The 12,645-nt window shown below is 40.6% G+C and overlaps 4 protein-coding genes across 10 annotated transcripts; 2 read left to right on the top strand and 2 right to left on the bottom strand.

Annotated features, from left to right (window-relative positions):
• The first annotated feature begins 136 nt into the window (after positions 1 to 136).
• On the top strand, positions 137 to 2,224 carry TFAM (mitochondrial transcription factor A). Of its 2 annotated transcripts, none has more exons than XM_076524276.1 (5): positions 137 to 292; positions 360 to 752; positions 918 to 1,290; positions 1,456 to 1,554; positions 1,635 to 2,224. In XM_076524276.1, the coding sequence occupies exons 2-5, from the start codon at positions 694 to 696 to the stop codon at positions 1,839 to 1,841; spliced, it is 738 nt and encodes a 245-aa protein (XP_076380391.1). In that variant the 5' UTR covers positions 137 to 292; positions 360 to 693; the 3' UTR covers positions 1,842 to 2,224. The 2 variants fall into 2 exon arrangements, with proteins under 2 accessions (XP_076380391.1, XP_033327981.2); XM_033472090.2 differs by having other exon boundaries at positions 146 to 292; positions 369 to 752.
• A 36-nt stretch (positions 2,225 to 2,260) lies between these two features.
• LOC117220399 (uncharacterized) lies at positions 2,261 to 3,758 on the bottom strand. The gene is made up of 5 exons (XM_033470334.2): positions 3,631 to 3,758; positions 3,380 to 3,546; positions 3,033 to 3,098; positions 2,702 to 2,946; positions 2,261 to 2,621 (listed from the first exon to the last, which is right to left on the bottom strand). The coding sequence occupies exons 2-5, from the start codon at positions 3,486 to 3,488 to the stop codon at positions 2,352 to 2,354; spliced, it is 690 nt and encodes a 229-aa protein (XP_033326225.2). The 5' UTR covers positions 3,489 to 3,546; positions 3,631 to 3,758; the 3' UTR covers positions 2,261 to 2,351.
• A 375-nt stretch (positions 3,759 to 4,133) lies between these two features.
• On the top strand, positions 4,134 to 7,240 carry Caf1-55 (chromatin assembly factor 1 p55 subunit). Of its 3 annotated transcripts, none has more exons than XM_033470496.2 (6): positions 4,134 to 4,295; positions 4,819 to 5,317; positions 5,385 to 5,642; positions 5,709 to 6,036; positions 6,133 to 6,315; positions 6,933 to 7,240. In XM_033470496.2, the coding sequence occupies exons 1-5, from the start codon at positions 4,277 to 4,279 to the stop codon at positions 6,310 to 6,312; spliced, it is 1,284 nt and encodes a 427-aa protein (XP_033326387.1). In that variant the 5' UTR covers positions 4,134 to 4,276; the 3' UTR covers positions 6,313 to 6,315; positions 6,933 to 7,240. The 3 variants fall into 3 exon arrangements, with proteins under 3 accessions (XP_033326387.1, XP_033326377.1, XP_033326368.1); XM_033470486.2 differs by having other exon boundaries at positions 6,696 to 7,240; XM_033470477.2 differs by having other exon boundaries at positions 6,133 to 7,240.
• Slob (Slowpoke binding protein) lies at positions 7,236 to 12,386 on the bottom strand. Of its 4 annotated transcripts, none has more exons than XM_033470459.2 (9): positions 10,961 to 11,311; positions 10,500 to 10,667; positions 9,533 to 9,702; positions 9,088 to 9,353; positions 8,713 to 9,007; positions 8,538 to 8,629; positions 8,126 to 8,251; positions 7,904 to 7,977; positions 7,236 to 7,647 (listed from the first exon to the last, which is right to left on the bottom strand). In XM_033470459.2, the coding sequence occupies exons 1-9, from the start codon at positions 11,083 to 11,085 to the stop codon at positions 7,530 to 7,532; spliced, it is 1,434 nt and encodes a 477-aa protein (XP_033326350.2). In that variant the 5' UTR covers positions 11,086 to 11,311; the 3' UTR covers positions 7,236 to 7,529. The 4 variants fall into 4 exon arrangements, with proteins under 4 accessions (XP_033326350.2, XP_033326340.2, XP_033326359.2 ...); XM_033470468.2 differs by lacking the exons at positions 10,500 to 10,667; positions 10,961 to 11,311 and adding exons at positions 7,749 to 7,796; positions 11,353 to 12,384 and having other exon boundaries at positions 7,515 to 7,647; XM_033470449.2 differs by lacking the exons at positions 10,500 to 10,667; positions 10,961 to 11,311 and adding an exon at positions 11,353 to 12,386.
• Positions 12,387 to 12,645: the final 259 nt, after the last annotated feature.

Below are 12,645 nucleotides of genomic sequence, written 5' to 3'. Positions count from 1 at the left end.
ACTTAGCGATGACGATACAGAATCGATATATCGAATATCGATATTTTTCAAGTCAAATATCGATATTTTGTATCGATATTTAATATAACGATATATACCACTATCGATATGCAGCTCAGAAAAAATTCATTGTTTATTGATAAAATTGTCACGCATGGAAGGTTGAGCAATTGGTTAGATGAAAAGAGCAATTCTTTGATAGGGCATACATCACGATTTATGTATTACTTTAGAAATTTCGTGTTATTAAAAGTCTCTAGCTTCTTTGATATTTCTCGGAAAAAACTAATTGGTAAGCAATTATTCGAAAATTTTGAATTTTCGAAATTTCATTAATATTGATTAATATGGTAAGCCAGTTCACACAGGTGAAGAAAAGCATGCAGGTATTGAAGCAAAGAGGAAGAGGAAGCAAACAAGCAAGAAGAAAGCAAGGGCAAAGAGGAAGATAAACAGGCTTTCCTCTCTGATGCATATGTATTCAGTGACTAAGTTTCAGCGTGTACCATAGATGTAATAATTGATAATAATTTTGGTTCAATTTTGTAATTTAACTACTTCGTATGTATACAACATTATAGTCGTGATCAATCATTTGAGCACATGCAAATACATACACTATAAGTGTACGAAATATAGTAGAAAACAATACGTTTAAAATCATAATATTGGTTAGGGAAGAATCTATTTACAATGGCAGGTTTTGGGAGATTTATATTATCCGTCGATTCAAGAAGCTTTTTATGCGCAAGGTATCGTGGTCTACGAATTGATATATAATACAGTACAATAATTTAGAAAGAATTACTTAAATATTGAAATTATTACTTTCAATATTTTATTTGTTACAATATTTGTTTACAATATTTGTTACAATATTTCTGGAAAGTCAATTATTTCTTTTTTTATTATTTTAGAAACTGTTTGGTGAAAATCTCACAAAATAAGTCAAAATATGCAAAAGTACAAGGGCAAGAAGTTGAACTCCCACCTAAGCCGAAGAAACCATTGACCACATTCCTTATGTACTTACGAAACATTAGATCAAAGTTAAGGGAAGAAAACTCTGATCAGAAAATGCCTGAAGTAATAAAAGAAGCTTCCAAAGACTGGGCTAATTTAGATCCAGCTCTCAAAAAAGATTTTGAAGCTCAATATGAGCAGAATTACAAAAAATATATTGTCGACATGAAACATTATCAAGAATCATTAACTGCCGAACATAAATTGTTATTGCAAAATCAGAAACAGAAGTCTCTAGAAAAATCTGCTCTATTGGATATAAAACGGGTAAATATACTGCTATACAGAATATCAACTTATAGTATCTATATTTTTATTCAGAATTATCTACCGAACATGTTAGCAAAGTATGTTGGTTTTGGTCTGGAATACCCTGTATATTTAATTTATTCTTTACTAATATTTGTTGATCCTTGTACCTCTTTGTTGTAGAAAATGGAATCTTTTAATAAACCGAAAAGGCCCGTAAACGCATTTCTTATGTATTTGCATTCAAAGCGTCATGTTAAAACCGCAGATATTTCACTCAAGGTGTAGAAAATTTATATATAACAAATACATGCAAATTGTGTAATAGTAATTATTAATACGAATAATTTCATTTTATTTAGGAATGGTTATCTATAACAACAAACGAATGGGCCAAATTGCCAGATGCAGAAAGGCATGTATACGTAAATGAAGCAAAGAAATTAATGGATCAGTATAAAGAAAATCTTATGAAATGGGAAGAAGACATGATAAGTTTAGGTCAAGTAGACATTATAAGACGTAAGAAGTATAGGAATTTATTCGCCAAAACAACAAAAGACAGCTAGAATTTTATATGATCCATATTGGTTTTAATAAATTATGTACAAACCTAAAACTGAATTTATGTACATAATATTGAAACCTATAAGGAATTATTAAATTACCAAATATTACAATGAATATTTCATAATTCATACCTTTCTCGTATTACTTATTTGGCTTTGAAAAACATTTTTAAAAAATTCATACAAATTACATTATTCTTACGTTAAAATGACCACAATAAATAAATACTGCATCATGTACTTAACATACTATTGAGCATTAATTGGTTACAATATGTACACTTTACCTTCTTATAAATGAGCATTAGTTATACAGATTTGTTTCTTTGCATTTATTTTGCTGATGGTTTGCTATGTTTCTTTAAATAAATCTATTAATGAAATATGTATTTTGTCTAAACATGAAAATCCTATGCATGTATAGTCGATATATGACATGTACTTTTATTTTCTATAAAATTTTTACAAAATTTATTCCAATAAGCGTTTGTTTACTTACGATCGACGCAATTATACATTCAGAATAGTTAGAGTGTCAGTTTTGTATAAGCAGTGGAAAAAGGTATAATATATTGCAGTGAAACTAAAAATATATACAGCCAAATCTTTGATCAGCATATTAAGTACAGTAACAAATTTTTTAAATTGATAAATGACATCGGGCTTAATATTACATAAGATCAAAGCAGTACATAAGAGACTACCATCTTGTGTTTCTTGTTCACTTATGCACTTATACAAACGAGTCAACATCATTGGAAGGTATGGTATAATCGCAGTCTGAAATATTTAAATAAATATATTATTTAATTTTTATTGTACTACCATATTTGATTTTCATTATAAAAATAAGCAATTACCTTTCCAAATAAGTAATCCAGTTTTAATGCTAGCAGTATATTGATAATAAAAGCTAGTAATATGTAATTTACACGATTTATTACCACCAAAGGGGTTGAGAAATGTGTTCGCGTTAGAGTACTATTAATAGTTTCAGTCTCTGTTCTAGTATCTTTATATTTATCTTTCGGAGGGATCAACATACTACTATAAACATTATCCGACTGGAAAATGTTTGTATTCTTAATTCCATCATAGCATGTTTCTACAATCATACAATACAATAAAGAGTACAATTATTCTATATAAAAAAATACATTTGATGTAAAAATATATTTTCTAATATTTTACCATTTATATTTTGTTGTAATTCCTCTTGCGTTCCTCTATAGATAAATGAAGTTTGACTAGACGTATCTAAGTATGAAATTGAAGATATCATATAATAACTGATTATTAGTAACATTTAATATAAATTAATTCCTCTGAATTGTAAGCATTTATATTTTCCATTCGAATGTCTGTTATGTTCCCATTATTAGCCAAATTTCTATGAATTATATAGTTCATTGAAGACCAAAGGTCTTAAGAAAACTAAAGAATGTAGGCATTAATATTTAAAGAGCAAACACATAAATTTGCAACCCACACTAGTTTTAACCTATTTTGTTGTTTTCAGAGATGAAAATATTATTTACCTTCTGGTTTAGTATTGCCATTTAAAGCAGTAATTTTTAACAAACGTTTTTCTGAGTTTTCTAAAATTCGTCTCCTTCTCGCGTCTCGCTTTGCGTTGATATCACCCATGTTTCTCTATATGTATTTCCATCAGTGTATTATTAGAGGTTAGAATTTATACGTTTCCCTAAACAATAATAATAATGCATTTACTAATTGTTATTTTTTAAATGGTAGATGTGATAAAAAGTTCACGAAAATGTCAAATTACCTTTCAAATATAGAAGATTAATCATATATGTACGTATACAAAACTTTGGTTTATAACCTTGAGCAAATGTCAGCGCCAGTCAGCACTGTCGCTGTCGCTATCCAAATCGTCCAAATGTGAAATGTACTTCAACGTTGTTTCTCGGTTTCACTCGATATTACGTAAACCGTGTCCCTACTACCGTCTAGCGACACAATTTGAGATCATAGCATTTCGAAACAATTTTTTCGTAATTAATGATTATTATATGCCACAAGTAAATTTGTTATGTGTTTTTTACTTATTTTGAAATTTATCATAAAAGTCTCTAATTCCAATATCAATGAGAAACTCAATAGAACAACAAATATTGAATGAATTGCGCGCGACAATTTTTAGTCTCGTGTGCGCTCGCTGCACACCGCCACCATCATACTTTAAGGTGCATGTCACAAAAATTTTCATATGCTCATTGGCCTGACGCATATCGGCGTAATGGCATACCATATGTGATTGCACCATGAAAACGCGGCATACACGTTTAAGGCATTCTAGCAAGTAGGCTTGCATTTTTCATGAAATCCGGCTGGGCTTCGCGGCTTTTTGGCGGGTTAAAGGTTTTGTCAGTATTTCACGCAGTACTGTAAAGATTTAACGAAGCGCAAGGATGGGAGATAAGGACGGCGGTAAGAATAAATTAAGTGTTCTCGTATCTCTGTTATGCTTTCCAATTGTTCGTATATTTATAACTATCAAACGTTCGTTCAAAGGACGCTTTCCATATTATGGTAAACAAGATTCTCACTTGCGAGAACTTCTTGTAGATCTATCTTTGCAAGAAATCGTCATTTATTTGGGAAAGTCGTACGATTTGTTCACGACGTTCCATTAAAATCAAGAACAGGGAGAGAAATTACTTCTTCTCTTTGAATCCAAATGGTTTCAAAGAGAGGTTCTCGTTCACTCGCCGGCAGGTTATCTCTTCGCAAAGAATATTTCGTTTTTATCGGTTGAATTTCAATCTCTTTCTCTATGGTGTTTGTTTCATGGCATATCGAAATTATCATCCCGTCAAATGTTTTTTATAGTCGCGTGATGATTGATTTCCCAGTTGTTTAACCAAACTGTATCAGAACCTTCCCTTCCCAGGACCTAACTCATTTCTAACTCACTTCAGTGTGTTTTACTATAAATACTGTTCGGTTGCAGAAACCTTTGACGATGCAGTGGAAGAAAGAGTTATCAATGAGGAATATAAAATTTGGAAGAAAAATACTCCGTTTTTATATGATCTTGTGATGACACATGCTCTTGAGTGGCCATCCTTGACTGCACAATGGTTGCCCGACGTAACTAGACCAGAAGGGAAAGATTATTCGGTACACCGCCTTATTCTAGGTACGCATACTTCAGACGAACAGAACCATTTGCTCATTGCTAGTGTGCAATTGCCGAACGAAGATGCTCAATTTGATGCTTCTCATTACGACAATGAGAAGGGAGAATTTGGTGGATTCGGATCTGTCAGTGGAAAAATAGAAATCGAAATAAAGATAAATCATGAAGGAGAAGTGAACAGAGCACGGTATATGCCGCAGAATCCTTGCGTAATCGCAACTAAAACACCATCCAGCGATGTTCTAGTGTTCGATTACACTAAACATCCTAGTAAACCAGATCCAAATGGCGAATGTCAGCCCGACCTGAGGTAAGCGTTTGCATTTCGCGCTTGTAATCGGTTGTTCACGAATTAATATGATCGTTATTCAAAACAGGTTGAGAGGACATCAGAAGGAAGGTTACGGCCTGTCGTGGAACCCTAATCTCAATGGATATCTGCTGAGCGCATCCGATGATCATACGATTTGCTTGTGGGACATTAACGCGCCGCCAAAAGAAAACCGTGTTATTGATGCGAAAACCATATTTACTGGACACACCGCTGTTGTCGAGGACGTAGCATGGCACTTGTTGCACGAATCTCTATTCGGTTCGGTGGCGGACGATCAGAAGTTAATGATATGGGATACAAGGTAACAACGAACGTCGACAACCGTCAGCATACGATAAATTGTTATATACGTTTTCCCTTTCCGTAGGTGTAACAACACAAGCAAACCGAGTCACACAGTCGACGCCCATACCGCCGAAGTCAACTGTTTAAGCTTCAATCCGTACTCAGAATTTATCCTCGCGACTGGCAGTGCTGACAAGACTGTAGCACTCTGGGATTTGAGGAACCTCAAACTGAAGCTACATTCCTTCGAATCTCACAAGGATGAGATCTTCCAAGTACAATGGTCACCGCACAATGAGACGATATTAGCTAGTAGCGGCACAGACAGGCGTCTACACGTATGGGATCTGAGCAAAATCGGTGAAGAGCAGTCCAGCGAGGATGCCGAGGATGGCCCACCCGAGTTACTTGTATGCCTGATTCGTTTGTCTTTCTAAATTTCAGTTAGACAATAGCTAGTATTTATAATACTTGTACATTTCATTAATTTTCTTTTTACTGTGCAGTTTATACACGGCGGCCACACCGCAAAGATCAGCGATTTCTCATGGAACCCGAACGAACCTTGGGTGATATGTTCAGTGTCAGAGGATAACATAATGCAGGTATGGCAAATGGCAGAAAACATTTACAACGACGAAGAACCGGACACGCCAGCAAGTGAACTCGAAGCTGGTGCTTCATAAACTGTGAGAAATAATCCATTAAATTATTTGATATTGAAATTTTCTATGATATACGCGCGCGCAGGCGTGAAATTGATCATTCGAGCTAGTATAAGAGAGACGTTAAAACGAGTTTGTACGTTAAAACGAAAAGAACATCAAGAAGCAATAATGTCTATTTTTACTACCGATCTTAAAGCCCGTTCGCGCTTCTAGACGATATAGATCGAACGAACATCGCGAGCAACTGGTTGCGTCTACGTCTCGTTTTCTTTCACTTTCACTTTTCCCTATCATTTTTCGGCTGGTTCGATCAATTTCTCCAAACATTTGTGTACATGTGTAGCTCTAAGTTGAATGTGCCGGATGAAACCGATATTGCCATTTTGCTCGATTTTCCTCAGGACAAGGGTAAAACGTGAGAGCGAAAAGAGCACCCGCCTGTCGATACTCTGTGCGTCTTTCTCTTCCGTTAGAATTTCGCAATTCATCGCGACACATCCATTCACGGACGCAACTACCGAAACGAAACAGCCACACGAATCTATTTGATTTCGATTTCTATTGACGTCAATTGTTCGACAAACTCGATCTGTATCCGGCGAAACGTTATCGTTTTTCTGATTTCTTTGTACGAACAGAGAACAGTTCGAGTTTCCGCTACTCGGGGACTGCATTCGAGGTTCTTCCTGTTTCGTTCGTCTCCGCATCGTTTCCTTCTTACATACCACCCACGAGTCACCTTATCACCGAATTACGGCAAAAACAAATAATCGAAAAAGTACAGCATATACGCTCAGAAACTGTGTACTACAGAAACTCGATGGAAATAGCGTCGAGTTCTCGATGCTTGTAAAGTATACTACACCGTTTTCCTGCATTTTTCATCGATACGGATGGCTTGGGTGTGTTTTAATACTTTGGATAATAAAATCGACCGTACGTATTACGACTTTTCTTTATTTTTCCTCCTCTATACGGTTTATTATTGATTTCCATTCTTCATCGTCTTCTGAATTCTCTTTTTTTCCACTTTTATTTCTTTTACTAAATATATGTGTATATGTATATATGTATAATATTATCGCCGTTAGCTCGTATCGCAGAGGTCTTGAAACGCTTGCTTTTTTTTGGCATTTGGTACAGAAAGACGCGAATTCAAGATCCTCGGTAGAATGGCGACGATACGTGTTCTAAAGCCGATTCGATTCTCGTAGAAACTATTTGTTCCCACAAAATTACACAGCCGTGTTCGATAGTTCGTTGTAGATTTCGTCGAGCAGCGAGTGCCTGCAGACCGTCTCCGGTCGGTGCAGGGACAAAGCGTCGACGTCGACCACGTCCAAGCTCGGGACTCTGGAAATCGGAATAGAAGGCGAGTATAAATCCTAACGGTGAAAACGTCGCGGTTCATGATTAAATCGTCGATTAATTAGGATCCTGGTGGTGGTCATTACCAAAATCTGCGTGTTAAATACACGTCGCTTATAGACCGCGATCTCTGTCTGTTGTGCATGCAAAATGAACGTTTAGCAAGATTTGTTCGCCTTTTTTAAACGGAAAAAAATTGATAAAAACGGATCGGCTTCAACGTATAGCCTCGTTCGTTTACCTCTTAGTCACGCTTTGCCGTTTAATGCCATCGAGTAAGTTTGCGATCGATGGTGTCAACGTTGGCCGAAATATCTGCGAGAGAGAAGCGTGTGAATTATGAATTAGGATGCGCCTGTTCCGTGCAAGCTTGCACGCACGGTGCGTTCGGCAAGCTCCCGAATGCACCGCGCGTCCATTGTTGTAATGCGAACTATTCGCATATAATATATAACGTTCTTACCGTGACGGGAGCACTGCGCATTTCGCGGAGATCGATGTTTCTGAACAAATCGTGAACAAGAAGCTCTTCGATATTTCTGGGGCGACTAGTCGGCTCGCCGAATATATACTTGAGTAGCTCGATTACCTGTGCAAGGGAACGTTTTCGTCAGTGATTAAATCGTCGCGTTGGGAATCGATTTTCTCGGGCCCGTGGCGAAACCGAGCAACGATCGTTGCTCGTTTTCCCAGCGAAAACTGTGCAAACGATCTCGACGGTAACGAAACCCATGGAGACAAGCAGAACAAAAAAAAATTAATGAAAAGCAACAGATACAAGTTACAATCCGAAGCAGAGAAACAAAGGGAGAACAGAAAATAAGGGGGGGGGGCGGGGTGGAGAGATAGAAAGAGAGATAGAGAGAGATTTGTACTTGTGGATACATTTCAAGATCCGAGAGTTGCATTGAATTCGGTTTAAACGTTTGCAATTCGTAACCAGCGCACATTTCGAATAGCATATGACCTGGAAGTAGACGGTACGTGGTGTGAAACGTTTGTAAAAATAAAGTTCCAGGGAGAAAGTTCCGTGGAGATGATCGATCTTACCGAAGGATACGATGTCGATGGGATTAGTCTGCGAGATTCGCGATGCGATTACCGGATGGATGCGGCTGGTGAAGCCGAGGAGCGTGTTCTCGAGGCCGGCGAGCCTTGCCACGCCGTTCTGAACGAGCACGTTGCCGGAATGCAAATGCGTTACCATCGGGAATTCTCGTTTCTTCAGAAAGACCAACGCCTCCAACACTTGCCGGCCCATTTGTTGAATCTGAGGCAAGGGCAGCCCTTTGCCGCGGGACGCGTACTTCTGTCCCCAATCCTCGTTCCAGCCGGTTCTTTCGATCTGCCGAGCAACAATCTGAGCGTCGCTGGTCTCGATTACGCTATCCGCCGCCTAATACTCCGCTAATCATCTATACTCACCCCGTAAATCAGATCCTTCAGGCTACCCTGACTGATAGGCTGTACCACGATCACGTAATTCTCGCGTTCGTATTCGAGAAAATCGATGTCGAATATAGGGCATATGTACGGATGCTGTAACGCCAAAAACAAGTCGCTTAAAATGTTTTTCGTCAGTGTGGAAACGGTCAACGAGCAATTGCTGCTCAACGGCGCCAACGTGATCAGTCGGTCGGTCTTTAGGGATGTGTCCCGCACCGCGAACCAGTGCTTGTTCACCCTAGAGCCTGAAACAACACGCGAAAAAACGAACGAACGGGCGAGAAATTTATGGAAGTTTGTCTTAACGAAAGACGATGTCGCGCCAGGGGAGACCGTCGAGAGACGGGGCGCATCGGGGATGGAGAGGCATATGGGCGGGGAGGAGGAACGAGGTGGAGATTGAGCGGAGGGCTCGAGGGCTTACCGAGATTATTCAGCTGCTTCACGAGACTATAGCGCGGCGTTCTTCGGATATAAGCCTGGCAAATTGATAAAGCACGATCTCGAGATCTTTTCTCCATTTCCATGTACTCGCTGGCATCCTCGCACGCCGACGGCCCGTGGCCCAGCGCCGTGTAGCTGTGCCTTCCGTTTCTGTCTCGGACAAAGTTTCATTTCGATTAAAAGATTTTCCTGTTTCGCCATTCGTCGCGATTCCATTTGTCCCGACGTACAAGCAAGGTGAATTATTAGACCGCGGATATTCGTGCAAAATAAAAGATGTCCGCGTCAATCGCAAGAGGCAGGAGCTGAGCACAATTTTTTTTGTCGATTCATCGATATTGCTAATAAGTCGACAATCTTAGTTTCTTTAATACTAGATTTACGGAGCACGAAAAACAGCTGTTCTATATTAGTTTATAAAAGTAACAATAAGACATTTATTCTGATTTTTAACAAGTGTTATTGTAACATATAAGTAACATATAAATTGAATAAATAACTCGTATAAATGTATCCAACTCATATCTTTACGATATGAATAACCGTAAATTAAAAAATTATTGTCCGTAAATCTAGCGTTAAATTTTCTCATTTTCTTAAACTACACCCACTCATGTTTAGCATAAATGCGCAAAATCCGCAGTCTGACAATTATTATCTCAAAATTATTTTTACATTGTTAGCGATATCCAAACGAAAAATACTATGTATGTTTCTATTTTCTACTATTGGGCTGGCCAATAAATCATTGCGTTTTCTTTCTGTATTGCCATTTACCTATCTATTTGGAAAAAGCACGGATCTATTGGCCAACCCAATATTTCTAATGTAGCAATATATAGTCTTTATTTAAATCTCGCTAATAACGTAAAAGTTACTTTGCGCCCAGAATGATTCGTAACAATGTAATTCCGCCGATACGGTATAACAGAATAAAATAAAACTACCTGAGAAGCGCGGCCGATTCGACCGTAAGTGCGGAACATCGTTCGAAATAAATTTCGCGATCGGGCGAACGATTTCGCGAGCGATGCCAGTAACGGATTAGATTCTCGAACCAACGATTACAAACTGGATCGGTCTCGTTTGGGTTGCCAGGGAGCAGCCATCCTTCTCTGCGGGCGCAACCAAGGGTTTCATCCAATAAGATCACCAGTGGAAAATCATATCGCTGTCGTCGATGTTCCACCCCTCGTCACTCTATTTAATTTGGTACGCGATTCATCGAGTCACCCCGTCGACCATCGAATTCTTCGTCCGCGCCGCGCTCTGTTTAATTGCGACTTCTTCTCGCCGCTAATTACCGGAAGAGGTAGAGAACGCTCGCGATCCACCGGTAATCGATCCCGCGATCCATTAGAAAGCTGGCTCATCGACGACAGCTGGATAATGGAGAAAGAATGATCACCCTAGCGAACGCCGTCTTCTCGGGGGCACCCGTTTCCCTCGAAATCGGAAGCTGTGCGAGAAGTTCCTGTGACGGTCCAGGGTTTGCGCGAACCGACTCGTCCCCGTCGAATCATCGGAGTCCATTGTACCCGAAATACTGATTTGAAATCGAACAAGCGGATCCAGTTTGTAAACGAACGCGGTCGAACGGAACGTGTGTCCTGCGAGGTTGTCGGGGTTTAAAACCGTGGGGCGGGGTAAATTCGAAATTAGCGCGCGAGAAGTCCTCGATCGGAAGATCGAGCAAAAAGACAATGATCTAAAGAAAGAAACGAAAGCTTTCTCGCGGCGAAGAAAAAAAGAAACGATAATGAATCAGCGTGTGGTTCCGATTTTTCACGACCAGATTACCTGACGTCCGGTTCCTTGCAGCCTCGCGCAGCGGACACGCGACTGAACAATATCTTGGCTAAATTGTCGATCTTGGTGGTCAGCTGGTAGCCTTTCTCTTCGTCGCTGTCCTCGTCCTCGATGCTCGCGCTTCTTCCACGGCGGAGGGTCCCGCGGGCCGACACCATGGCCTCGGAGTCGAGCTCGATGGCGCTTTGAGTCCTCCGGTTGACGGCCCGACGTTTCCGCCTTGTCCTCGGACGTTCCTGCCAGAACCTGTCATGACCGGTAACGTCCGACTCCTTGTGTTCCTCGTCCTTCTTGTTCAAGTTCTGATAGAGATTGAACATGATTGGATCTCGATCGTGCTCCTGGATCGGGAAATTCTCTCGGCTCTAACGAGAGGGCATCGAACGATACGCGCGATCCTGTACCCGCGTCTTCGAGCGTTTCCTTTGGCCGAGTTTCTCGTCTGTTCGTCTCTTCGGGATAGGCAAAACCACTTCTAAAAGAGGAACTTCACCGTATCCAATCTCTGTCTGGTTGGCTCTCTCCGTGTATTTCGCGGCAAATCTCGAACGAGTCCGTAGGGCGCATGGTACATAGGTAGGTCCTTTTTATCACGCGACGAGGGTCCCGCCGATGGTACACGCCTTGGCGTCTCGCCTCGAGACGACCCCTTTTCTTCGATCGCAGACGATTGGTCCCGTTATTTCCCTGTCGCGAGCCCGACGGAAGTCAGACCCGCGGAGAACGTCGGATGGTCCCCTAAGTCCCGGTAGCAACAAACCACCGGGAGGAACAGGTGTATTATCAAATGCTACGAGTGGTTGATGGGCCAGGCGATGAGGCGATTTCTATCGTGGGAAAAGAAAGCGAACGGATGATGATGAAGGTGCGCGCGGTACTGCGACACTACGAACCGCGCGCGCCACCCACGCAGCGCAACCACCCTATCCGCCAAACCCGACTGGAACACCGTCGAACACTGACCACCACCGCCGACTCGCGCTCCGAGCCAGCCCGGCCTGACATACATTTCCCGCATTGCTGGCTCAACGGCCGCTATATAGCATTAGAAGGCTATATAGAAGTCTCTCCCATCTCCCTCGTCCACCCTCAACCACCCCCCGTCTCCCGCCATCTCGCCCCTGCGCAATCTCCATCCGCCATGTCTCCACGCAGCTCTTACTTACCCTCTCGAATCACGTATCCCTTGTTTAACGTCTGCACGATCTTTTACGGATTCATTTGTACCGTGTCTCCGGGCCGCGCGACGATCTACCCTCCCTTTTCACGCGAGAGCACCCCCTC

This window comes from Megalopta genalis, chromosome 1 (genome assembly GCF_051020955.1).
Source record: "Megalopta genalis isolate 19385.01 chromosome 1, iyMegGena1_principal, whole genome shotgun sequence".
Classification (NCBI taxonomy): Eukaryota; Metazoa; Arthropoda; class Insecta; order Hymenoptera; family Halictidae; genus Megalopta; species Megalopta genalis.
Note: the sequence above shows the minus strand (reverse complement) of the source record. Positions and strands in the feature narration are given on the sequence as shown.

Excerpts from the sequence above, each read along its gene's own strand:
- Caf1-55 (XM_033470496.2), top strand. Across the intron at positions 5,318-5,384 it reads GAATGTCAGCCCGACCTGAG|GTTGAGAGGACATCAGAAGG; the intron begins GTAAGCGTTTGC and ends TATTCAAAACAG. Across the intron at positions 6,037-6,132 it reads ATGGCCCACCCGAGTTACTT|TTTATACACGGCGGCCACAC; the intron begins GTATGCCTGATT and ends TTTACTGTGCAG.
- TFAM (XM_076524276.1), top strand. The coding sequence starts at position 694 with ATGGCAGGTTTTGGGAGATTTATATTATCCGTCGATTCAAGAAGCTTT. Across the intron at positions 1,291-1,455 it reads CTCTATTGGATATAAAACGG|AAAATGGAATCTTTTAATAA; the intron begins GTAAATATACTG and ends TCTTTGTTGTAG. Across the intron at positions 1,555-1,634 it reads CCGCAGATATTTCACTCAAG|GAATGGTTATCTATAACAAC; the intron begins GTGTAGAAAATT and ends CATTTTATTTAG.
- LOC117220399 (XM_033470334.2), bottom strand. The coding sequence starts at position 3,488 with ATGGGTGATATCAACGCAAAGCGAGACGCGAGAAGGAGACGAATTTTA. Across the intron at positions 3,099-3,379 it reads TGGCAATACTAAACCAGAAG|ATACGTCTAGTCAAACTTCA; the intron begins GTAAATAATATT and ends TTTCATACTTAG. Across the intron at positions 2,947-3,032 it reads ATTACAACAAAATATAAATG|AAACATGCTATGATGGAATT; the intron begins GTAAAATATTAG and ends GTATGATTGTAG.
- Slob (XM_033470449.2), bottom strand. The coding sequence starts at position 11,681 with ATGTTCAATCTCTATCAGAACTTGAACAAGAAGGACGAGGAACACAAG. Across the intron at positions 8,252-8,537 it reads ATCTTGAAATGTATCCACAA|GTAATCGAGCTACTCAAGTA; the intron begins GTACAAATCTCT and ends TCCCTTGCACAG. Across the intron at positions 7,978-8,125 it reads TGCGCAGTGCTCCCGTCACG|ATATTTCGGCCAACGTTGAC; the intron begins GTAAGAACGTTA and ends TCTCTCTCGCAG.